The sequence below is a fragment of the Mesoplodon bidens genome, assembly GCF_964165515.1.
Source record: "Mesoplodon bidens genome assembly, chromosome: 6".
In the NCBI taxonomy this organism is placed as follows: domain Eukaryota; kingdom Metazoa; phylum Chordata; class Mammalia; order Artiodactyla; family Ziphiidae; genus Mesoplodon; species Mesoplodon bidens.
In genome coordinates, this window is record NC_138162.1 from 79,347,880 (window position 1) to 79,374,693 (window position 26,814).

Sequence of the window (26,814 nt, forward strand, 5' to 3'; positions counted from 1 at the left end):
ATTTGCTACTTACATAGTTAAATTATTACCCTAATATGTAAGAACAATATATTGTTTTCAAATGGCTTCCAAAAGTTATTAGGCCTGAAGAAATTATATTTGTGCCACATATCTGAGTTTATTCTTTCAACATAAACATTTAATGAGTGCCTATTATGTATTAGGAATATAGAGACAAAAGACACCCCCATTCCTGAAGTAGCTCATTATCTCATATATGAAACAGAAAATTAACCAGTCAATACTCATGTATTAGTAAGGAATATACTAGACAGAAAGTAACAGAAAGCCTAACTAGTAGCAACTTGAATAATTAAGGAATTTGGTCATCTAGCATGAAATATAAGGGAGTTCAAGGCTGATGTGGCACCTAAACAATGTCATCAAGGATACAGGGTCTTTTTGTCTTTCTTCTCTACCAGCTTTGCTAGGTAGCTTTCATCCCCATACTCTCAAGATGGTTACTGTGTCTCCCAACAGCAATCTGTTCTAGAAAGGAAGACGTGGGAAAACAAAGAGATAAAGGAAACCCTCTTCAGGATCTTCATTTTATATCTATTGGATAGATTGTGACATGGCCACCCTTGGCTGGCCACCCTTGGCTACAAGAGTCTTCTAATTAGAGAAAGACAAGGGAGAAGGGAGGTTGGAATAGGGGTTGAATAAGCCAACCTATACCCTACAACATGCTAGGGTAAACACAGTGATACCTGAGTTGAATCATGAAATAGGAGTTGGAGTTAGCCAGACCAACAGGAGAGAAGGGCACCCCAGGCAGAGGATATAGGCCATACAAAGGCAGGGAGGAGTGGAACCTATGATGGGCATACCTGGTTCACAGAGTACATGTTTGCACTGATGACAACTAAAGTTGGAGAGAGATGCTGGGGACAAAGCAAGCAGGGCCTGAAAGCTATGTTAAGGAATTTGGACTTTATCTTGCAGGCAGGAGTGAAAGGTTTTCAAGTGTGGTGTAGGAATGAGATTTGTGTTCATGAAGCAGACAGCAGATTGGTAGGCACCTGAGACTACAGTCAGAAGACTGTTGAACTAATCAAGGCAAGACATAATAAGGGCCTGAGCTTTAGTGATGGTGGTGTGGAGGGAAAAAAGGGTTCACATTTTAGACGTATTAAAAGAGAGGAATAGACATTTACTGGATGATTGGTTAGTTATGAGGGTAAAGAAGACTCGAGGTAGAATACCAGGCTTCTGGCTTAGGCACCTGGGGGTTAATGGGGCCATTCATTGAGGCAGTGAAGATGGGAGGAATAGCAAATGTCAGATAGCAAGTGGATATTTGAGACTGGAGCATAAGGGAGGTCACTGACCCAGACCCAGCTGCTAATATAAATATCTTAACTAGTTCCTCTACCTCCAGTCTTGTCCCTTTCAAACCGTTCTCCATCCAGCAGCTTGAATAATCCAATTAAAATGCAAAGTAAATCATGTTCTTTTACTGTTTACTTAATATCATTGCAGTATTGTTTTTTTCTTCTAGTGTTAATGAGCACATACTATGTGTCTGGCACTGAGCTAAGGGCTTTCGTACCTTATTTCATTTAATTCTCATTCTTTGAAATGGAGGCTGCACCTATCTCCATTACAAAGGGGTTCAGAGAGGTAAAGTAACTTTTCAAAAGTTCCTTACCTAGTAAGAACCAGAGCTGGGTTTTAAATTCATGTCTGGTCTATCTGACTGCAGAGGCTGTGTTGTTTTTAACCACTATAGTACACTGTCTTTCATGCTTAAGTGGATAGAGTGCTCCGTATCCTTCAAAGTACTTCCACATACATTGTCCACTATCCCTTTCCTCCTAACATTCATTACAAGGTCATTTGGGTAAGTATTTTATTAATTGTATAGATGAGTAAATCAAAGCACAGAGGTAATAAAGGACTCCAACTCCTCATTAATTAATCCATCCCTTCTATAAATATATATGGATTGGATACTAATAAGGGAAATTAAGATGCAGAGGGTTTAAATTACTTGCTCAAGGCCCCGTGACCACTTGGTTGTAAAGCAGAGACTAGAATCTCTGGGTTCAGAGTTCTGTGTTCTTGATGGGAGGGGAATACTGCTTCTAAACTGCTAGGGAACTAAGTCAGGGCTTGGCTTGGATCAGGAGTAAAAGCAGATTCAAATTATCCTCCACTTCATCTTTCCTCCCCACCTCTTTCCCACTGGCTTCTTCAAGGTTGGTTTCTGAAAAATAGTCCTGGCATTCAGCAGTTGTGGAAGAACTGTCAGATTTGGTCTTCGTGGCTTCCTCAGTAAATGGAAGGAGGAAATGACAGGGATATCCATTTTAGCTCAATATGAGATTTTTTTTTCTTTTTTTTTTTTTTTTCTTTTTGCGGTATGCGGGCCTCTCACTGTTGTGGCCTCTCCCGTTGTGGAGCACAGGCTCCGGATGCGCAGGCCCAGCGGCCATGGCTCACGGGCCCAGCCGCTCCGCGGCATATGGGATCCTCCCAGACCGGGGCACGAACCCGTATCCCCTGCATCGGCAGGCGGACTCTCAACCACTGCGCCACCAGGGAGGCCCTTTTTTTTCTTTTTAATGATGGTTGCTTGTCGAGAATGAGACAGAATTTCCCAGAGTGGCTGTAAGATCCCCCTTCCCTCATACCACACAGAGTCAAGTAGAATTCGTGGCCTTCTGTAGCTGTACTCATTCTAAATAATGGATGCTGCTTCTAGTGCTGCCAGCGATCGGATTAATTCCAAATTAATTCTCTGCTTCTTTGAGTTACTAACTTAGATTCAGATTTTTAGGTGGGACCATCTGATTTGTTGAATAGATGTCACATACCCTTATTCTGGCTGCTGGGAAGGTGGGTAAGAAAATATCTGCCCCTTCTCTTGACAAAACAGAAAAGAAGCAGTTAACCTTTAAAGTTCTTCCAGATTTAAGAAAGCGTGATTCCAGGGTACATCATCTTGTCCTAGATTCTGGTACATCATCTTGTCATAGAATCACACATGTTACCACTGGTGTTATTGCAGCTGTAGGTATTTTAAATAATACCATGGCTTTAATGATAACTTCAATATCAGACTCCTTTTCCTTTCTCATCTTACAAAACACCTTTAGTTGTTCTCTACCTTACAACTGTTAAAGGTTGAAGAGGGCATATGTGGCAAACTGTGGGTGGTGCTGGGTGAAAGCCAGCTGGCGAACTTCCAAGCATCCATTCATGGTGGCATTATCTTGGTGAATTTACCAGCATGTGGTCTTTAGTTTTACATTTCCAGAAAGACAATTTTATCTGTGCTTCAGAATTTATCTGACTCATGGAAACTGACTTGTGCTCATTAAACTCACAAGAAAAGCCAGAATTCTTATTAGTTAATTTATAATGAGAAATAAAATCTTCAAGCACACCAGTCATGTCAGCCTAATAAAAGCATTCTCTCTCAGTAAAAAAAAAAAAAAAAAAACTGTATAGAAAGCCAAACTGTGATCAAATGGTTGCCAGTTTGCTTGGAATCAGAGTGAAGGGAGTTAGTTATATGATTACAATGATCAATGGCCTCAGATTTTGACTGCCTGATTGTAATAAGACTCTTTTTGTAGTAAGTGAGAGAAGACACAATTAAAATTATCTTGGACCAAAAAGGGAGTTAATTAAAAACAGTATTGGAGTACCTCATGGAACTCTGGGAAGGTCTGAAGAGCTGGGCTTCAGAGACTGCTGGAATCAGGACTAGAAAACGTCCAGGATTCTCTTCCTGTTGGCTTCATTTGCTCCCTCTGAGGGTAGGGACATTACATCCCATGGTTCTCATCACAGGAGAGTGACTGACCCTTTCCCATTGGTGTCTATTAAGAAATCCCATGGGAGATCTCTGACTGACATGGGCTGGAGGCTGACATTTGGACCTATCAGCTATGGATAGTGATGGAGTGGTAGAGGAATGCCACATGGCATAGGCTTGCTCCTGTGGCTCCAGACGTGAATTAAAGTCATTGTTGGCTGCCATAAGTTGGATTGGAGCCCTGACATTGATATACTCCAGCTCTCTTCCTATAACCAGAGAGGTCTGTTTATGAGCCAGTGCACCTCTTCCCCAGGATATGCCTAGAACCAATGCCTCTCTTATCTTTCTCCCCTTTTGCTCTCCTGAGTTTCTCTGAAGGACATTTCTCTTCTAATGGACTTGATCTTTCCTTCCTTATATTATTTATTTGGCTACAACTTTAAGCTGATATCTAAGAGGAAGATCCATGTTGGTTTTTCATATTTTTATTCTCAAAAGACAAATTTGATTAAATATATCACTTAAAGATTGTTACCCCCTTCTTCAAATTTATAAAAAAAGGAAGGGGGAATCACAAAGAGTTTATAAGTAACTGTAACTGACTGAAATTCATCATTCAGTGCTGTAAAAGTTTCCATTTGGTCAAGCTACATTGCCTTTTCAAAAAGATAATTGAGGGCTTCCCTGGTGGCGCAGTGGTTGAGAGTCCGCCTGCCGATGCAGGGGACACGGGTTCGTGCCCTGGTCTGGGAAGATCCCACATGCCGCGGAGCGGCTGGGCCCGTGAGCCATGGCCGTTGGGCCTGCGCGTCCGGAGCCTATGCTCCGCAACGGGAAAGGCCACAACAGTGAGAGGCCCACGTACCGCAAAAAAAAAAAAAAAGATAATTGAATATTTTAATCTTCCGCTTCTATTTACTTTGAATTCTCATTGTGGTAAATCTATATCTCTTTATATTTTAATTTTATTTTTATTGCTTTATTCATTTAGTAAATATTTTTCATTGCCTACCTTGTATCAGACTCTGTGCTGGGAGGTGAAAATAAAGAGAGGGAGAAGAGCCTGAACATGGGGAATGGGTTTCTGCCTGTGAGAAAAGCCTGATGAGTGAGTTGAGAGATGCCCGATGCTGGCTTGCAAGGTCGGCCTGCCTAAAGCAAACTCTGATATTTGACTGATAATTATATCATTTGAGTCATAACTTTAGATAAGAATAAAGCAGGGAAACAAGTTCGTTGTCATCTATTCACACTTAAACATTTTAAGATGGAATGTTTCCATATAAAATACTTTCAAACACCCATCTACTCATTATAATGTAATTTAATATTTTTACCATATTTGCTTCATAATTTTTTGGAGAAATGATTTATCTAGCCATCCATATATCCACCCTATTGATGGACATTAATTTCCAAAATTTCACTATTACAAATAAAGCTTCATTGAGTGTCTGTATACTTGTCTCCTTGAGTATACATGCAAGGGTTTCTTTATACTCAGAAATAGAATTGCTGGGTATTACGATATGTGCACCTTCAATTTTGCAAAATATTGCAACCAGTCGTGTATGAATATGTTTATTTTTTCATATCCTTATCAACATTGTAGAAAATATTTCCTTTTTACCAGTCTAATGGATATAAAATGGTACATCATTGTTGTTTTACTTTGCATTTCACTAATTACTGAATTTTAAGCCTGAATTTATTTTCAAATAATAATTAGCCGTTCTAATTTCTTCTACTGTGAATTGGCTAGTTATTTAAAAAATCCATTTTTATGGGATTTTGTCTTTTATTGATTTATAAGAATTTTTTATTCTCGGTACTAATCTTGTTTTGGTTAATTTTGTAATATCTTCTAATAGTCTATACCTTCTCTTTTTTTTTATTGGAGTATAATTGCTTAACAATGGTGTGTTAGTGTCTGCTTTATAACAAAGTGAATCAGTTATACATATACATATGTTCCCATATCCCCTCCCTCTTGCGTCTCCCTCCCACCCTCCCTATCCCACCCCTCCAGGCGGTCACAAAGCACCGAGCTGATCTCCCTGTGCTATGCGGCTGCTTCCCACTAGCTATCTACCTTACTTTTGGTAGTGTATATATGTCCATGCCTCTCTTTCGCTTTGTCACAGCTTACCCTTCCCCCTCCCCATATCCTCAAGTCCATTATACCTTCTCTTGTAACTCTGTTTATACTGTCTTTTGAGCAATAGAACTTTTAAATTATAATTTAATCAAGACCTATATATAAAATGTCAGACAGTAAACCTTTTAGAAATTATATATGTATATACATATAAATACACATATGTAACATACATTGAGTCATCCATCATAAATAAAGGAGTTATTTTATGTCCTTTAAAATTTTTAATAAATTTTCTCCATAAATGTCAATCTTACATTGGTTGTATTCCTATTGGAAGCTTAGAGATTTTATTGCAATTATAAGTGGGATTTTACCACTTTAAAGTGTATTTCTAATTTCTTGTTGCTGATGTATTGCTATGATATTTTTGTATATTGATCTTGTATCCAACAACCTTCCTGGAACTTGCTTCCTTTTATGATTTGTAGATTCTCATGGGTATTCTAACATACAACCTTATCATCTGTTGGAAAATGAAAATATTGTTCTTCCATTCCAGTTTTCTTCTTTTCTTCTTTTTCTTATTTTACGGTATTTGCTAGAATCTCTAGTACATTGTTGAATAGAAATGCTGATGGACTTCTGTGACTATTTGGGGAAATGTTTCTGGGGAGGATTTTCATCAGCTTAGTTTTGATTTTCATTTACTGTTTTCTTCTCATAGTAATGTTGCCCTTTGCTGTTTAAGTATGTTGAATTTTCTTGGACGAGCATCAATCAGGTAATTGTACAGAGGGGGAATGAGAAGGTTGGACAGTTTCCTCAATATCTTGGTTCAAGAGTGCCCTCTTCTGTTGAATCAGTGAAGTGAACTTTATTTTATTAATGACATCTTTTTTGGAAGAGTGGTGGTTCTAGGACCCTTAATTTCTGGGCTTGATTTCTTATTTTTCTTTACCTTGTTAGTCCCCAGAGCAGTGCCTTCCCAAGACTGCTGTTATAGTCTTGCATACTTTCCAAGTCTTTTTCTTGTAAAGTCAATGTTCAAATTCTCTAGTCTTAGACTTGTTCTCAGTATTTTCCCATTAGGGAAGGATGCCTTCTCCACCCCCCACCCCCCATTTTATTTAATTTATTTATTTATTAACATCTTTATTGGAGTATAATTACTTTACAATGGTGTGTTAGTTTCTGCTTTACAACAAAGTGAATCAGCTATACGTATACATATATCCCCATATCTCCTCCCTCTTGTGTCTCCCACCCACCCTCCCTATCCCACCCCTCTAGGTGGTCACAAAGCACCAAACTAATCTCCCTATGCTATGTGACTGCTTCCCACTAGCTATCTATTTTACATTTTGTAGTATATATAAGTCCATGCCACTCTCTTACTTTGTCCCAGCTTACCCATCCCCTTCCCTGTGTCCTTAAGTCCATTCTCAACATCTGCGTCTATATTCCTGTCCTGCCTCTAGGTTCTTCAGAAACATGTGTTTTTTCTATTTGGGTTTTTTTAGATTCCATATATATATGTTAGCATATGGTATTTATTTTTCTCTTTCTGACTTAGTTCACTCTGTATGACAGACTCTAGGTCCATCAACCTCACTACAAATAACTCAATTTCGTTTCTTTTTATGGCTGAGTAATATTCCATTGTATATATGTGCCACATCTTCTTTATCCATTCATCTGTCGATGGACACTTAGGTTGCATCCATGTCCTGGCTATTGTAAATAGAGCTGCAATGAACATTGTGGTACATGACTCTTTTTGAATTATGGTTTTCTCAGGGTATATGCCCAGTAGTGGGATTACTGGGTCATATGGTAGTTCCATTTTTACTTTTTAAGGAACCTCCATACTGTTCCCCATAGTGGCTGTATCAATTTACATCCCCACCAACAGTGCAAGAGCATTCCCTTTTCTCCACACCCTCTCCAGCATTTATTTGTAGATTTTTTGATGATGGCCATTCTGACTGGTGTGAGGTGATACCTCATTATGGTTTTGATTTGTAGTTCTCTAATGATTAGTGATGTTGAGCATCTTTTCATGTGCCTCATGGCCATCTGTATGTCTTCCTTAGAGAAATGTCTATTTAGGTCTTCCGCCCATTTTTGGATTGGGTTGTTTATTTTTTTGATATTGAGATGCATGAGCTGCTTGTAAATTTTGGAGATTAATCCTTTGTCAGTTGCTTTGTTTGCAAATATCTTCTCCCATTCTGAGGGTTGTCTTTTCACCTTGTTTGTGGTTTCCTTTGCTGTGCAAAAGCTTTTAAGTTTCATTAGGTCCCATTTGTTTATTTTTGTTTTTATTTCCATTTCTCTAGGAGGTGGGTCAAAAGGATCTTGCCATGATTTATGTCATAGAGTGTTCTGCCAATGTTTTCCTCTAAGAGTTTTGTAGTGTCTGGCCTTACATTTAGGTCTTTAATCCATTTTGAGTTTATTTTTGTGTATGGTGTTAGGGAGTGTTCTAATTTCAGTCTTTTACATGTAGCTGTCCAGTTTTCTCAGCACCACTTATTGAAGTGGCCGTCTTTTCTCCATTGTATATTCTTGCCTCCTTTATCAAAAATAAGGTGACCATATGTGTGTGGGTTTATCTCTGGGCTTTCTATCCTGTTCCATTGATCTATATTTCTGTTTTTGTGCCAGTGCCATTACTGTCTTGATTACTGTAGCTTTGTAGTATAGTCAGAAGTCCAGGAGACTGATTCCTCCAGCTCCATTTTTCTTTCTCAAGATTGCTTTGGTTATTCAGGATCTTTTGTGTTTCCATACAAATTGTGAAATTTTTTGTTCTAGTTCTGTGAAAAATGCGATTGGTAGTTTGATAGGGATTGCATTGAGCCTGTAGATTGCTTTGGGTAGTAGAGTCATTTTCACAATGTTGATTCTTCCAATCCAAGAACATGGTATGTCTCTCCATATGTTTGTATTTTCTTTAATTTCTTTCATTGGTGTCTTACAGTTTTCTGCATACAGGTCTTTTGTCTCCTTAGGTAGGTTTATTCCTAGGTATTTTACTCTTTTTCTTGAAATGGTAAATGGGAGTGTTTCCTTAATTTCTCTTTCAGATTTTTCATCATTAGTGTATAGGAATGCAAGAGATTTCTGTGCATTAATTTTGTATCCTGCTACTTTACCAAATTCACTGACTAGCTCTAGTAGTTTTCTGGTAGCATCTTTAGGATTCTCTACATATAGTATCATGTCATCTGCAAACAGTGACAGCTTCTTCTGTTCCGATTTGGATTCCTTTCATTCCTTTTTCTTCTCTGATTGCTGTGTCTAAAACTTGCAAAATTATGTTGAATAGTAGTGGTGAGAGTGAGCAACCTTGTCTTGTTCCCGATCTTAGTGTAAATTGTTTCAGTTTTTCACCATTGAGAACGATGTTGGTTGTTGATTTGTCATATAGGGCCTCTATTATGTTGAGGTAAGTTCCCTCTATGCCTACTTTCTGGAGAGTTTTTAGCATAAATCGGTGTTGAATTTTATCAAAAGCTTTTCCTGCATCTATTGAAATGATCATATGGTCTTTCTCCTTCAATTTGTTAATATGGTATATCACATTGATTGATTTGCATATATTGAAGAATCCTTGCATTCCTGGGATAAACCCCACTTGATCATGGTGTATGATCCTTTTAATGTGCTGTTGGATTCTGTTTGCTAGTATTTCATTGAGGATTTTTGCATCTGTGTTCATCAGTGATATTGGTCTGTAGTTTTCTTTTTTTGTGATATCTTTGTCTGGTTTTGGTATCAGGGAAATGGTGGCCTCATAGAATGAGTTTGGGAGTGTTCCTCCCTCTGCTATATTTTGGAAGAGTTTGAGAAGGATAGGTGTTAGCTCTTCTCTAAATGTTTGATAGAATTTGCCAGTGAATCCATCTGGTCCTGGGCTTTTGTTTTCAATCACAGTTTCAATTTCAGTGCTTGTGATTGGTCTGTTCCTATTTTCTATTTCTTCCTGGTTCAGTCTCTGGAGGTTGTGCTTTTCTAAGCACTTGGCCATTTCTTCCAGGTTGTCCATTTTATTGGCATAGAGTTGGTTGTAGTAATCTCTCATGATCCTTTGTATTTCTGCAGTGTCAGTTGTTGCTTCTCCTTTTTCATTTCTAATTCTATTGATTTGAGTGTTCTCCCTTTTTTCTTGATGAGTCTGGCTAATGGTTTTCAATTTTGTTTATCTTCTCAAAGAACTAGCTTTTAGTGTTATTGATCTTTGCTGTTGTTTCCTTCATTTCTTTTTCATTTATTTCTGATCTGATCTTTATGATTTCTTTCCTTCTGCCAACTTTGGGGGTTGTTTGTTCTTCTTTCTCTACTTGCTTTAGGTGTAAGGCTAGGTTGTTTATTTGAGATGTTTCTTGTTTCTTGAGGTAGGATTGTATTGCTATAAACTTCCCCCTTAGAACTGATTTTGCTGCATCCCATAGGGTTTGGGCTGTTGTGTTTTCATTGTCATTTGTTTCTAGATATTTTTTGATTTCCTCTTTGATTTCTTCAGTGATCTCTTGGTTATTTATTAGTGTATTGTTTAGCAGCCATGTGTTTGTATTTTGTACAGTATTTTTTTCCTGTAATTGATATCTAGTCTCATAACATTGTGGTTGGAAAAGACACTTGATACGATTTCAATTTTCTTAAATTTACCAAGGCTTGATTTGTGATCCAAGATATGATCTATCCTGGAGAATGTTCCATGAGCACTTGAGAAGAAAGTGTATTCTGTTGTTTTTGGATGGAATGTCCTATAAATATCAATTAAGTCCATTGTGCTTAATGTGTCATTTAAAGCTTGTGTTTCCTTATTTATTTTCATTTTGGATGATCTGTCCATTGGTGAAAGTGGGGTGTTAAATCCCCGACTATGATTGTCTTACTGTCGATTTCCCCTTTTATGGCTGTTAGCATTTGCCTTAAGTATTGAGGTGCTGCTATGTTGGGTGCATAAATATTTACAATTGTTGTATCTTCTTCTTGGATTGATTCCTTGATCATTATGTAGTGTCCTTCTTTGTCTCTTGTAATAGTCTTTATTTTAAAGTCTATTTTGTCTTGTATGAGAATTCTACTCCAACTTTCTTTTGATTTCCATTTGCATGGAATATCTTTTTCCATCCCCTCACTTTCAGTCTGTCTGTGTCCCTAGGTCTGAAGTGGGTCTCTTGTAGACAGCATATATATGGATCTTGTTTTTGTATCCATTCATCCAGTGTATGTCTTTTGGTTGGAGCATTTAATCCATTTACATTTAAGGTAGTTATCGATATGTGTGTTCCTATTATCATTTTTTAAATTGTTTTGGGTTTGTTATTGTAGGTCTCTTCCTTCTCTTGTGTTTCCTGCCTAAAGAAGTTCCTTTAGCATTTGTTGTAAAGCTGGTTTGGTGGTGCTGAATTGTCTTAGCTTTTGCTTGTCTGTAAAGGTTTTAATTTCTCCGTCGAATCTGAATGAGATCTTTGCTGAGTAGAGTGATCTTGGTTTTAGGTTTTCCTCTTTCTTCACTTTAAATATGTCCTGCCACTCCCTTCTGTCTTGCAGAATTTCTGCTGAATGATCAGCTGTTAACCTTATGGGGATTCCTTTCTATGTTATTTGTTGCTTTTCCCTTGCTGCTTTTAATATTTTTTGTTAGTACTTAATTTTTGATAGTTTGATTAATATGTGTCTTGGCATGTTTCTCCTTGGATTTATCCTGTATGGGACTCTCTGTGCTTCCCAGACTTGGTTGACTATTTCCTGTCCCATATTAGGGACGTTTTCAACTATAATCTATTAAAATATTTTCTCAGACCCCTTCTTTTTCTCCTCTTCTTCTGGGACCCCTATAATTCGAATGTTGGTGTGTTTAATGTCCCAGAGGTCTCTGAGACTGTCCTCAATTCTTTTCATTCTTTTTTCTTTATTCTGCTCTGCAGTAGTTATTTCTGCTATTTTATCTTCCAGGTCACTTACCCGTTCTTCTGCCTCAGTTATTTTGGTATTGATTCCTTCTAGAGAATTTTAAATTTCATTTATTGTGTTGTTCATCATTGTTTGTTTCCTCTTTAGTTCTTCTAGGTCCTTGTTAAATGTTTCTTATATTTTCTCCATTCTATTTCCAAGATTTTGGATCATCTTTACTATCATTACTCTGAATTCTTTTTCAGGTAGACTGCCTATTTCCTCTTCATTTGTTTGGTCTGGTGGGTTTTTACCTTGCTCCTTCATCTGCTGTGTATTTCTGTCTTCTCATTTTGCTTAACTTACTGTGTTTGGGGCCTCCTTTCTGCAGGCTGTAGGTTAATAGTTCCCGTTGTTTTTGGTGTCTGCCCCCAGTGAGTAAGGTTGCTTCAGTAGGTTTTGTAGGCTTCCTGGTGGAGGAGACTGGTGCCTATGTTCTGGTGGATGAGGCTGAGTCTTGTCTTTCTGGTGGACAGGACCATATCTGGTGTTGTCTTTTGGGGTATCTGTGAAATTATGATTTTAGGCAACCTCTCTGCTAATGGGTGGTGTTATGTTCCTGTCTTGCTAGTTGTTTGTCATAGGGTGTCCAGCACTGTAGCTTACTGGTCGTTGAATGGAGCTGGGTCTTAGCGTTGAGATGGAGCTCTCTAAGAGAGCTTTCACTGTTTGATATTATGCGGGGCTGGGAGGTCTCTCGTGGACCAATGTCCTGAACTCGGCTCTCACACCTTAGAGGCTCAGGCCTGCCACTCAGCCGGAGCACCAAGACCCCGTCAGCCACATGGCTCAGAAGAAAAGGGAGGGAAAAATAAGAAAGAAAAAATAAAATAAAATAAAGTTATTAAATTAAAAAATAAAAGAAATTATTAAAAATTAAAAAAATTAAAAAGTAATAAAGAAAAAGAAAGAAAGAGAGAGCAACCAAACCAAAAACCAAATCCACCAATGATAACAAGCGTTAAAAACTATACTAAAAAAAAAACCCCAAAAAACCCGGACAGACAGAACCCTAGGACAAATGGTAAAAGCAAAGCTACACAGACAAAATCACACAAAGAAGCATACACATACACACTCACAAAAGGAGAAAAAGGAAAAATATATATGTATATTAAAAAAAAGGAAGAAAGCAACCAAATCAATAAACAAATCTACCAATGATAGGAAGCTCTAAATAGTAAATTAAGATAAACATAAAACCAGAAACAACTTAGATGCAGAAAGCAAACCCCAAGTCTACAGTTGCTCCCAAAGTCCACCGCCTCAATTTTGGGATGATTCAGCTATTCCAGAGGTGCAGGGTACATCAAGCTGATTGTGGAGATTTAATCCACTGCTCCTGAGGCTGCTGGGAGAAATTTCCCTTTCTCTTCTTTGTTCGCACAGCTCCTGGGGTTCAGCTTTGGATTTGGCCTCGCCTCTTCGTGTAGGTCACCTGAGGGCGTCTGTTCTTCGCCCAGACAGGACGGGGTTAAGGGAGCAGCTGATTCAGGGGCTCTGGCTCACTCAGGCCGCGGGGAGGGAGGGGTACAGAGTGCGGGGCGAGCCTGCGGCGGCAGAGGCCGGCATGACATTGCACCAGCCTGAGGTTCACCGTGTGCTCTTCTGGGGAAGTTGTCCCTGGATCACAGGACCCTGGCAGTGGTGGGCCGCACAGGCTCCCGAGAGGGGAGGTGTGGATAGTGACCTGTGCTTGCACACAGCCTTCTTAGTGGCAGCAGCAGCCTTAGCGTCTCATGCCCGTCTCTGGGGTCCGCGCTGATAGCCGCAGCTCACGCTTGTCTCTGGAGCTCGTTTAGGTGGTGTTCTGAATCCCCTCTCCTCGCACACCCCGAAACAATGGTCTCTTGCCTCTTAGGCAGTTCCAGAGTTTCTCCCGGAGTCCCTCCCGGCTAGCTGTGACACGTTAGCCCCCTTTAGGCTGTGTTCACGCCGCCAACCCCAGTCCTCTCCCTGGGGTCTGACCTCCAAAGCCCAAGCCTCGGCTCCCAGCCCCCGCCCGCCCCGGCGGGTGAGCAGACAAGCCTCTCAGGCTGGTGAGTGCCGGTCGGCACCAATCCTCTGTGCGGGAGCCTCTCCGCTTTGCCCTCTGCATCCCTATTGCTGCGCTCTCCTCCATGGCTCTGCAGCTTCCCTCCCGCCACCCCTGTCTCTGCCAGTGAAGGGGCTTCCTAGTGTGTGGGAGCTTTTCCTCCTTCACAGCTCCCTCCCAGAGGTGCAGGTCCTGTCCCTATTCTTTTGTCTCTGTTTTTTCTTTTTTCTTTTGCCCTACCCAGGTACGTGGGGGAGTTTCTTGCCTTTGGGGAAGTCTGAGGTCTTCTTCCGGTGTTCAGTAGGTGCTCTGTAGGAGCTGTTCCACATGTATATGTATTTTTGATGTATTTGTGGGGAGGAAAGTGATCTCCATGTCTTACTCCTCCACCTTCTTGGAACTCTCCCCCTGTAATAACTCTTAACAAAGTATAATCTATAAAAATACTGAATCACTATGCTGTACCTGAAACTAATATAATATTATAAATCAACTATACTTGAAAAGAAAAACCAAAAAAAAAAAAACATAGAGTTGGGCTGTATCATACAACTTGATGTTCAATTTAAGTTTGAGAAAATACTTTCACTGATGGGTTTAGTCCCTTTACTTTCATTGTGATTGCCAAGATATTTAATTTTTTATGATTTTAATTTGTTCTTCTGAGCAGAAAAGATTTTTCTCTTTTATTCTCCTCTCCTGCTTTCTATTAGATTGTTATTTTAAAATAATATCCTATTTGCTGGTTTGAAAGTTACACTTCTAATTTTTGTTCTTTTAATTGCCAATACTCAGACTTTTAGAATCACCTAGAGTACTTGTTAAAACATAGATTGCTGGGCCCACCCCCAGAGTTTCTAATTCAGTAGATCTGGGGTAGCCTCTAAGTATTTGCGTTTCTTACAAGTCCCCAGATAATGCTAATGCTGCCCCTCTGGAAATCACACCTTGAAGACCGGCAGCAATTGGTGGTTACCAGCAGGTAAATATTAGCACCTGTATCCAGTAACCATTCCTAGTTGACTTCCTAATTATTTTTGAATTCTTTTACTTGTTGAGTTCTATGCTTTCCCACCAGGTCAGCATGCGTTAAGATGTTTAAATATCATTGTACCCGATATTTTTAGAAGTGAAATTCTCAGAGGAGTTTCTTTGACCATCTAATCCCATAATATTGCCAGGAACAGAAGTAGGACTGTAATTTCTCATAGGAGAATAATTTTTTCCCCCATTCTGAATGCTAAACAGAGAGAAACTTTCTTGCAAGTTTCTGGTCTGATGGCTGGAGTTTCTGTGGTCTCTTTGATATGAGGTACAGCCTTTACAGACTCCTGGCTGTAAGTAGCAGTTTAGTTCTGTGCCTTCTGTGAACCCAAGGCCATGTCTCCTGCCCTTGATAGGCAGTTCAAACTCCAGTTTTGAGTCTTGGGACATCAGCTTATGGCCTCCCATTCTAATGAATATCCTCTTCATTTCTAGCACTGCATGGTTTCCCTTGGCTGTGTTTGTAGACTTGGGGGAGGAGGATGTATTTCATTCACCCATTCTATGTGTGTCTTGGGGTGGAGGTTGGGGAAGCTATGTAATCTCAGTCCACCTGGTTGTCTTCTATTATTTTTCAGTTGTCATCCAGCAGAGAACACGGGGCATAGGGTCAAAAAGGTTTGAGAAGCAGAAAGTGAGTGGAAAAGAGATCCCTTTGTCTGGAATGCACCTGAGCTTAGGGACTTGGAGTTGGTAGCATATCATTAGTACTGGAGAATAGTAGGTGGTGCTGAATTGGAAGTAATTGAAGGAAGGCACCTTGCTGGTGTTAGTTAACACTATAAATGAGGCCTGGGAATTTTAAAAATTTTAAATTTTTACTAGGGCCAATCTTCCTTGAAATGTTTTTATTGCGTATAAAACATTTGCTACTAAAATTTTTAAATATTTTTCTTTTGGAGTCATTCTTTTCTTAAATATTGACTTACCCTTCTTAGGTGTGCATTGACAACATATGCTGAAGAATATGCTCCACCGTATGAATATCAGCCACTTGTGAGTATAAGAGGGCTGAAAAGCCATATTCTAAATATTTATGTACTTAATATGATTCTTTACATCAGTGTAAATAGTCATGCTTGAGAAGAAAGGACAAATTGCTGAGATTTGTGATGTTTTATATTTATTCAGAGATATTAGCTATTTGTGGGAGTTAATGGAATATTTTATGGTTATGATTTATTTGGGGAATAAGTTTATAGATTTCAGGGAGAAAATATTGCAGTGTCCAAAATATATTAGTTACTTTCTTCCTCATCTTATTTTATTGTCCCCCTCCCTAAATTCAATTTATCTGGAATAAGAACCTACCTTTCTATTCATTTGTATTGTATTAGCATATGAAAATAAGTGGTTTAATTTAGCTCTGGGAAATATGTATGTTGATAAAATATGTCCAGCTTACAACTTCAATAAACTTGTACTTAAAAATTATACAACAATTATATAAAAGCAAAACAAGCCTGCTTCCTATTAGTCTTTTTTAGGAAGTCTTAACTGGTACAATAGATAAGAGACTTAACTATTGAAAAAGAGGAGAAAAAATCTTTATTTTCAGATAGTATGATTATCTTCTCAGGAGAACCAAGATGTTAAAATAAGTAACTAGAATGAATAAGACCATTTATTAAGGTGATTACTAAATAAATAAATGTATCAAAGACAATATCTTTCCTTCATATTAGCAATAACTGCTTAGTAGGCTATAAAAGAAAAAACATGCAAATTACTATAACAACACAAATTTTAAATACTTTTATGAAGAAAATTCTAGATCAAATAAAGATCAATAAAGAATATGTGGTAGTTCATCTCCAAAGTTGGTGGACAGGCCACTTCCCCAGCAAGAGGTAAATGTTCCTCCACCTTTTGAATTTAGGCTGTCATATGACAGATTTGTTCAATAGAACGTGGCAAAAGGAATCCTATGCCAAATCTAGGCTATCTTTAATAAGACTACTTCCAACTCTTGGAGCCCTGAGCCACCATGTAAGAAATCTAGGCTACTTTGCTGGAGGGAGAGGCCATGAGAAGGAACACTGATGAGCTTGACTTATGAGTGACAAAGCCATCTTGGACATCCACCCTAATAAGCTTGGACTACAGCTCCAGCTGCCATCTGACTGCAAACCATGAGAGATTCCAAGAAGGTAATAATAAATTGTTATTTGAAGGCATTAAGGTTTTTTGGTGTGTTTTTTTTTTTTTTAATAAATGTACACCCAAGGTAACTAAGACAGAAATCTCAAATACAAGGGAATAACTACCATTTGAGGGGACTGGAAAACTAAATTATAAGTTAAATTTATAAATTTAATATAATTACATTAAAAATTCCAATGGATTTTGTTTTCTATCAGAACTCTAAGATTCTGAAAATTATTTGAAAGTATAAACAGATGAGAATAATCAAAAGTTTTTTTAAACAGTGGCATAACCAATTTAGGGAAGTAAACTATTCATGATACTACTTTCGTTATGTTTAATCTTATTTATTTTTTCTCATTAAAAAATAGCATTCAAGCCATAAGAAAAGCAAATATGATGGCTTATGGATTAATATGCTTAATACATAAAAAACTCAGACCTATTGGCAGGAAAAATGTTAAAACCCTAGGGAAATGAGCGAAGGTCATATAAAGACAGTTCACAAAGTAGGAAATTATTATTATTAACTAGCTGATAAATACAGGGAAAATCCCAATCTACAAGTAATAGAATATGTGAATTAAAGCAATAAATTTTTTTGCTAATAAAATTGGCAATATTTTTTAAAATAATAATACTCAGTTGAGTAAAGGTGGGGTGAGATGGGTACTTTTTTCTATTGCCAGGAATATTGTAAATTATTTTAATCTTTCTGTAAAGGAATTTGGTGATATGAATTGAGATACTATTTGATCTAATAATTCTCCTAAGGATTTCCCCAAAGAAAAATAATTCATACCAGGGATAAAATTTATATCCAAAGATACTCATCATTGAATTATTTATTATAGCAAAACTTGGAAATTACCTGATGTTTTAGTATTAGGTGTAGTGCTCTAGGGATTCAGAATGAGCTTCCCCAAAATTTGTCAGTCCTGCATGAGGATTTTTTTGAGTTAAAGACATGAGACCCTGTGTGTTCAAGGTAACCTACTGTTCCTCCCTTAACTACCTAGAAGAATTTAAACTGGGAATTTTTCCCAGAAAAAAAAAGTTATTACAGAGATTAATTTGAGTTATGTAGCCCCATCTGTATGGTAGGGCAAATGTCTAATTGCCAAACATCTGCTTTTCTTATTGTCTTGTGAACCTTCCTTTTCTTGGAAGCTCCAGGCCCCTAACCCATTCCTTAGCTCAGGATGACATGTATACCTTATTTTACCTTTCTGTCTTTGAACCTCTCATGTATGTAGGGACTCTGACCTTCTCATGTATGTGGGGTTCCTGTATGTATGAAATTAAATTAGACTTTTTCCTGTTAATCTGTCTCATGTCAGTTTAATTCTTAGACCAGTCAGAAGAACCTAGAAGTGTAAAGGAAAGTTTTTTCTTCTCTGACAGTACTAATTAAATAGGTTATAATCACATAATGAGATATTTTATAGCCTTTAGAAAGTCCATGGATAGTTCTTACTGTCTTGGTAAATCTTCTTATTTAAGGTCAAGAAAAACATTAATATACAAAATTGTATGTGTATTTTATCCAAACTATGTAAAAGTATAGAGGAAAAAAAGCCTGAAGAAACTGTCAAAATGCTAGTAAAGTTGACTAGTGAATGGTGAAATTCTAAGTGATTTTCTTCATCTTTATACTTTTCAGCATTTTCCAATATAGTAAGCATGGTGGTTTATAATCAGAAAAACCACAAGGAAACAAATACATTATTTAAAAATGCAATTCAGGCTCATTTCCTTATATACATGGGATTTGGCTCCCTCTCCAAACAAAAGGAAGTTGTAAGACACGTAATTAAAAACTCACAAAATTCAAAGGACTGGTTTCCCCAAGAGCATAAATATAAAGAATGTGCGATGTATTCTCAGGGTGCATGAGTCTTTAGCTATTGTGTTATATATTTGTGCTTTATTTTTTTCAGCATTATTTCTAGTATTTCTCATGTTGCTTGTTTCCACATTAACAGCACAGCATGCAGCATGCGCTGGCAGTTGTTTGGCTTTATTTAGAGTTTTGTTCATTCACTTCTAAGTTCTTTATCAAAGGAATTGATTTTGAGGCATGTTTTTAGCCCTGCTTCTAGCACCCCATTAATGAATGCTTGCATTACATTGTTATAGAATACAAAAAATCTTTTAAATTGTAATGACAATGAATGGTTAAGTAACAGCAGAATAGTGGCTGAACTCTGACTTAGAAGTTACTGTGCACATAAACAAATGTATGATTCATAAAATACTGACAAAATAAGGAGAGTATTTTTTACTTGCTAGAGACTTCACCATGTGGCCTTAGCATAAACACAGCTCACCATTCACTCAGGCTACCACCTTTGCAATTATGCAATTCCTGAAGAAATCTTAAAATATTTTGATTTGTATTATTTTAAATTTTGTGCATGAATTGAGACTTTATAAATTTTTATATTATGGTCTCTTACATTTGCTTTATTCATAATTGCATAAAGTGGGATAGCATCATAAGAAGTCTTAAGGAGAATGCAAATTATCTCCCCATAGCTCTAGACATGAATGAATAAATACAGAATATTAGGAAGCTATGAAATCATTTCCAAGGAGAGAAATGAAAGAGAATTGCAATCTACTTCTTCAGAACTCCACCTCTTAAAGCTGGGTACAGTAAGTCACCTACATACAAACAAGTTCTGTTCCAAGAGCGTGTTCATAGTCCAATTTGTTAAGTCCAACAAAGTTAGCCTAGGTACCCGACTAACACAATTGGCTATATGGTACTGTACTGTAATAGGTTTATAATACTTTTCACACAAATAATACATAAAAAACAAACAAATGCAAAAAATAAAGAAAACATTTAAAGTCTTTACAGTACAGTACCTTGAAAAGTACAGTAGTACAGTACAACAGCCGGCATACAGGGGCTGGCATTGAGTGAACAGGCAAGAAGAGTTACTGACTGGAGGAGGGAGAGGAGGTAGGAGATGGTAGAGCTGAGGGATCATCAGCAATAGGAGACGGAGGGCAAGCTGCAATTTCACTCATGCCTGACGTTGATGGCACAGGTTCTAGTTCCTTGCTGGATTCAATTCTATCTTCCCTCTTGAAAAAACAATCCAGTGATGTCTGGGTCGTAGCTCTTTTTTTCTCATCATAGATGACATGGTAGCACTGGATTGCATTCTGAATGGCTGCTGCAAACTTCATATACTGTTCTACGTTCGAGTCCTGTGTCTCAAAAACTAACAGTGCCTCCTCAAAGAAAACCCCCTTGCCACTTCCTGTGTCGTGAATCTCTTCAGTTCTTCAGTTACTTCTTCTTCCTCTTGTCTCTCTTCGTCCTTTCTCTGGGCCTCCAATTTCATCAGGTCTTCATTAGTAAGCTCCTTGTGTTGCACAGCAACAGTGCTGGACAGTCAAGCTCACAAAAGCACAACCACTTGTAGAGGATGCACACACGTGACAATGTACACCAGGCACGTGAACTAATTTACATGAATGGACATGCAAACACACGTTCGTATCTTTGAAAGTTTGCAACTTGAAGGTTCGTATGTAGGGGACTTACTGTACTTATTATGACTCACCCAATTTCAATGAAAGATATCTTCTCTTAAAAGCTTCCCTATCATTCTCCCAAAGAACCAAAATAAAGGAAAAGTTGCAGAGAAGTTACATCAGAAGATTGGTCTAAAGCTGGCTATTTGTAGGGTATGTGAGCCTTTGAGACAAAGGACAAGTGAGCTGAGGGTAATGGTGGAGAGTCAACTGAACACACTCAGGGTTAGTAAGGAAAATAACTAGTTCAGGCACAGACTAGCAAACTCAGGAAGTTGAAGGGTCCAGGGAATTAAAAAAAAAACAAGCACGGCAGTAGTGAAGGAGTGAGAGAGCTAGAAGAATTAGAAGTAGTGAGCAAAGGGAATGTACTGGAATTTTTTGATATTTCAGATGTAGAACAATTCTGGGGAATGACAGATCCCAAGATATGGTCATGGGAATGAGTTTCTATAATGGAATCCAAGCCATTGACTTGAGAAGGTGAAAAAATGGTAAGCCAGAGTGTTGGCTAGATTCTAAATATGGGTGTTGGAAGTCAACCTACAATATAGCAGGATAGAAAGATAGGGTCAAAAATCGAGTCAAGTGACCAGTCCCTCAGTGGGAGCACTTTGGAGGTACACGGCTCCTCCCAGCCCTGCAGCTGCCATTTGAGTACATCTGATTGATCATTTTGTGTGAAGTACCATTTTATTTTCCTAAATATAGCTGCCTATTGAATTATCTTTCCAGGCGTATAAGTAGCTTTAAAGCAAAAAGTGTTGCATATCCTAGTTGTTTCAGAGATAAAAAGCTGAGGAAATTTTTAATAGAATTATGTTTTAAAGCTGGCATGCATTCCAAATGGATTACAAGGGATCCAAGCAGTGTTTCATAGTAGGTAAGAAAAGAGGCTGTATCTGTTTAAAATATTACCAACAGTGGTAGGATTGGCCTATCCTATCACTGGGGTTCTATGCCCTGGTACAGATATAGCATTGTTAAAATATTGATATTTCTGTGCTATTTGGAAATTCGCTGTGGCCTTGAGTTTCTTCCATTGAAAGAAAAAGAAATTAATATATTTTACAACTGCATTGCTATAAAGACAAATATAATCCAGGTTGGATTATATTCATTTTTTTTGGATTTAAAGGCTTATTAAAGAGATATATTTCTTAGGCTGTATCTCTCATTGGCATTTTGTAAAGATTACCTATCCTTTTTCCTTTTATACTTTTATACTGTTTTGTCTTCTTGCCTATTTATGACTATTTGTGACTATATTATGGTATTTTATGGCCATGTTATGTGACCACGTCATTGTTAAGCCTCCTGAAATTATTACCAATATACTAATGAGTGTTATTACACAAAACTAAATCATACAATACTCGTTTTTTTCTGAGAAGTACTTTTGGACTTTTGTACCCTATTTTAAGCAAAATTTTCTGCATAATAGCTGCCATCGTTTACTGACCTAAGGTGTTTATGGATATTAAATTACTGACATCATTTCCTGGTTTCAGTATGAGTTTCTATCACTTAATAGAATTGGATTTTCAAAATGGCATTTGCATTTTTTATTATGGTAAAATATACATAATATAAAATTTACCATTTTAACCCTTTTTTAGTGTACAATTTAGTGGCACCACGTACATTCACATTATTGTTATATTCATTTTGAAAATTCTGATTTATAAAAAATGAAAAGATTTTTGTGGGCCCTTTAAAATACTATGGGCCATAGGCACTGGGCTTTCTGTGCCTCATGGTTGAGTGGGCCCAGCCTGGACCTTCTGGTAGTTTAACACCTGCCTGACCATGGGCATCTAGAACTTGCCTAATCTGACTGCCTGGTGTGTACTGATTTATAAATACTTTGAGTATCAACCCAGACCAAGTTACACCTTGGCTAGGAGTCAGGTGAGCATCATCAAAAGCCTCTTATTGTTCTTTTAGGCTCAGTCACATGAAAAAAACTCCCCAAAGGCTAGAATTGTCTTTAGTTTCCTGCTTCCTAGAAAGGGATGTCTAGCAGTGGCTTTAAAAAGAAGATAAGGGAAAGAGTGACTTGCTGAAAACCACCAACGGCTGGGTCAGGAAGTGAATCTAGAACAGGTTGGTGGTTCTATAGGAAGTATCACCGGTCAACTAAATTAGCTTTCATTCCTACTTCTTTTTGTATCTTTGCTTCATTCTGTGTCCCCATGATCTTCCATAATTTCATTCCAGTATAGGCAGTCTTTTTCCTTTTTTCTTGTTCTTTTGTTGTTTTTGTTGTTCTGTTTTAAAAACATAATAGCACGAAAAGTTGTGCGATGTAATTCTGGCCACAGGGAATAATCATGTGTAAGCCTTGTAGTCTAGATTAAATTGTGGTTTTGCCAAATTTTATTCAGAAAATTAAGGCTGAACTTTAATTAGGTAATGTTTCAGAGTTAATGATGTGTCTTCATGACTTTTATTTTAATACTACTTTGCTTTGTACTGCATCTTAATATATCTACAATTTAATTTTCTCTTTTTTGTCCTGTTAAGGTTCTGAATCACTATCTATTAACAAAAGAATCATGGCCATTTGCTGATTATGCTTGTTTATCTTATTATGTGCTATTGACTGAAATGAAATTAGAGTTTTAGATTCTTCTGCAAAAGGGGTGCTGGTGGGGGAGTGGAATTGGAGAAGAGGGAAGGGGGTCACATGATTGTACCTAGTATTTTTTGATTAATGTCAAGGTGTTCCAAAATGCTGCTGCTAGTTAACCAGAGAAACAGCCCTCTATTACTTGGGTTCAGAAGGAGATGGTGGCCTTCCTCCGCCTAAATTCATGCCTCCACCTAAATTCCTCCACCTAAATTCAATGTGTGTTGCACATATGTGTGCTGACCTTATATGTATACACATAGGCATGATTTTGTAGTTTATAGGCAAACAGTTCTGAATCTGAGTCTCATGGCATTCTGCCAGCCCTAAGGGACCGCATTTCCTAGGCCCCAGCTTCAACCTTAGGATCTGCTGGCCGCTGCTCATATAGCTCCACAGGGCTTCCCCAGAGATAGATAGATACATAGATAAAACAGAGAGATAGATAAGATAGGTAGATAGTCTATCATATCTCTCTATGCTCTTTCTCTCTTTCTATCTGTCTCCTATTGGTTCTGATTCTCTGGAGAACTCTCACTGATATAGACAGAAAGATCTTTATGAGTTCTCTGGCTCTCAAATTATATGATTTGATTTGATTTGATTCTCATTGATCCTTTCTCATCCTAATAGTTATTTATTTATGACCAAGTAATCTTTTTGAATAAGTACCTTGGCAGACATTTAATTCAAGTCTACTTGAAAATTAAAAAATAAATATTTTAACTCCTGCTCACCTCATGTATCACCAACAGCTGAGAAATTTGGAGTTTTGATTCTCAGGAAACTCAGATCCCCAAGTATTTTTTAGCATGTGTCCTTTTAGTGGAAAAAACCCTGTTTCCTCTGATAGTATACCTTCATCTTATGTTGCTTTCTGAAGTTAAGTAACCATGACCTCCTTTTGTTTCTGAGTCAAGTCATAAAAGCTCAGTTCTACTTCAGGGAACTTGGGATTCTGGGAGATTTTATTTTCCTCCTTTTGATTATCTTTAAATTTCTACAGTGAGCATATCTGACTTTTGTAAAGAAGAAAAAAAAAAGAATTGAAAAATCAAGAACCCTGGGCCCCAAATTTATATCTAACCACACCACTATAAATATAAAACAGTGGCAAGTGTCCTCATAGAATGTAGACTGAGGAATAAGAAAGATGATGTTTATTTTTTATATTAAAATGATAGGAACAATCAAAATTTGTGCATAAGAAAGAAAAACGTGTCAATAACTAAGGTTTAATAGTGTATTGCTTGGTTTTTCATGCTGGCCATTACTAAAGTTTGAATGATATTAATCTTTAAAAGTCAGCTTAGGGGCTTCACTGGTGGTGCAGTGGTTAAGAATCTGCCTGCCAATGCAGGGGACATGGGTTCGAGCCCTGGCCCGGGCAGATCCCACATGCCACGGAGCAACTAAGCCTGTGCGCCACAACTACTGAGTCTGTGCTCTAGAGCCCGCGTGTCACAATGAGTGAGCCCGCACACCACAACTACTGAAGTCCGCACACCGTGCTCTGCAATAAGAGAAGCCACTGCAATGAGAAGCTCATGCACCGCAATGAAGACCCAATGCAGCCAAAAATAAATAAATAAATAAAATAAATTTATATAAAAAAAGAGAACCAGGGTTCCTCGGAGACCCACTTAACCACGTCTTTGGGTTTTCATTTACATACATGTAAAAATCTGTATGTTTTAAAAACAAAAAGAAAGTCAGCTATTTTGTGATGTGATTGTTCATGTAGATCTCCATATTTTTCTTTGTGATGACCAGACTCATTAATGATATAGATGTTTATACTTATATTCACAGCCTACACTTCCTTGCATTTCCCATAACTATTTTTCTTTAGTTGAATACCTGTATTTCTTACAAGTGCTTCTTCTTTGCAAAATTTTATCAAATAAAAAGAGATAGTAGAGGTTTCTTAAATAGGTAACAATAATATATCCAACTAATTACATGTTCTTTATAGCTGCATTTGCCAATTACTCTTATCTGTAATTCAATCACTGGGAGAAAAAATATCCAATAGGAATGAAATCATTTTAAAAGTAGTGAAGGGAAATGAACGAAGAGATCTGTCTAAGATGCCTATCCCATGTGATCCCCAGGGTTAGTAAAGTAATTTTGGCTGTGCGAGAATTGTTCTTTTCTTCCCACATCACTCTGCATGTGTGCTTAGAAGACAACCTTACTAGGGGAAGGTGGGTCTTCAGTCAAGTGCACGTAAGTGGGGAAGAATTTTATACATAATGTATACTGAAAGTAATAACACAAAACATCACAGCAATCTACTTTAATATCTATTTTCATTCTATCCAATGTGACATTCAAATAAATAAGCTTGTTGCCTCAATACCTTTTTAAGAGTAAATGGAGTACACCAAATGAGGATACTTATAGGCATGCTAGGGAAGAATGATCTTTGCTGTATGAATGCCAGGTGGCTAACAGCTGTCTGTAATGGTGGACACAAGGTTAGTTTGCAGTGACTGATTTGGCCAGGAAACATAATCCATTATGTAGTTTTATGGATGAGCTATCTAGATGAAGGAATTGAGACTGTGCTTTCAAATTATCTTGTAATATTAAATTAGGCAGAGTTACTGATGTTCCAGAAGGCAGGCCTAAAACTGAAAATAACCTTGAAAAATAAAACTATGAAAAATAAAAGGTCCTAAAGAAAAAGGATGAAATCAAATAAGAATAAGTGTAACCACAGAACAACCCCTTGGAAGATTGGGAAAAAATGGGTAAGGACTGGGTATATGGTTGTCTAAGAAACAGCAATGTCATCTTATTCTAAAAAAAAAAAGGTTTGGGAGATATTGATGCTTAGAGACTATGGGAATGAGGGTAGGAAGGGGATAGGAATCTAAGAATTGGATACCCATCACTTAAAGATACACTGATACATTTTCCTGATGTAAGTGGTAAAACTGTGTTCTATTTGTCTTTCACAATGAGGGAAGGTCGACTGGGGACTCAAGAGGACCCTTCTGTAATATCCTAACCTGTCTTTCTGTGATCTGTTAAAAAGAAGAAGGAAGAGAAAGAGAAGAAAAGGAAGAAGAAAGCTTTATTAACCTTAACGCAGATTTTCCCTAGAGTGATTGTCATGCTGGGTCTTTAGTGGTTCCTGTTTCTACAGGGCCTGTTTGCCCTTAGCATTCTTTTCTCTTACACTTTTTTCTATCTTTTGTCAGGATGTTTCATTCAACTTCCTCAACCCTTCTCTGAAACAGCACACTCAAAGGTGAAAAGAGATTGATTCTTACTGTTGGTTGTGTTTTGTCAGGTCTTGACCTCTATGATGCTTCTTTGGAAGTGAGCAGTTGTTGGCTACCACAGCATTCTTTGCCCTCCCTTTCCTCAGAATTTATGACATTGCAAAACTCTCTCCAAACCTTTTCTTCTCCGTCTTTCATGGCTTCTTTATGAACCCAGCCATGAATGTCCCAAAGATTTGGGTCCTAGAACCCTGCTCCTCTCATTTTACATAATCTCAGAGAATTCATCCACTCCCATGGCTCTATAATCATCACTTTTTGGGGGTAACTTATTTT

The 26,814-nt window shown here is 37.7% G+C and overlaps 1 protein-coding gene across 7 annotated transcripts in view; it reads left to right on the forward strand.

Moving 5' to 3' along the window:
- The window catches only part of MAMDC2 (MAM domain containing 2), a gene marked incomplete at its 5' end in the record, with an annotated part of 436,428 nt that overhangs the window by 96,505 nt on the left and 313,109 nt on the right, over positions 1-26,814 (forward strand). For 6 of the 7 annotated variants that reach the window (XM_081238326.1, XM_081238325.1, XM_081238327.1 and 3 more), the window contains one exon: positions 15,855-15,912. In XM_081238326.1, coding sequence (XP_081094452.1) covers positions 15,855-15,912 — 58 coding nt within the window. Of the gene's footprint in view, positions 1-15,854; positions 15,913-16,646; positions 17,067-26,814 lie in introns of those variants that run through there. The other variant, XM_081238329.1, reaches the window with a different exon arrangement.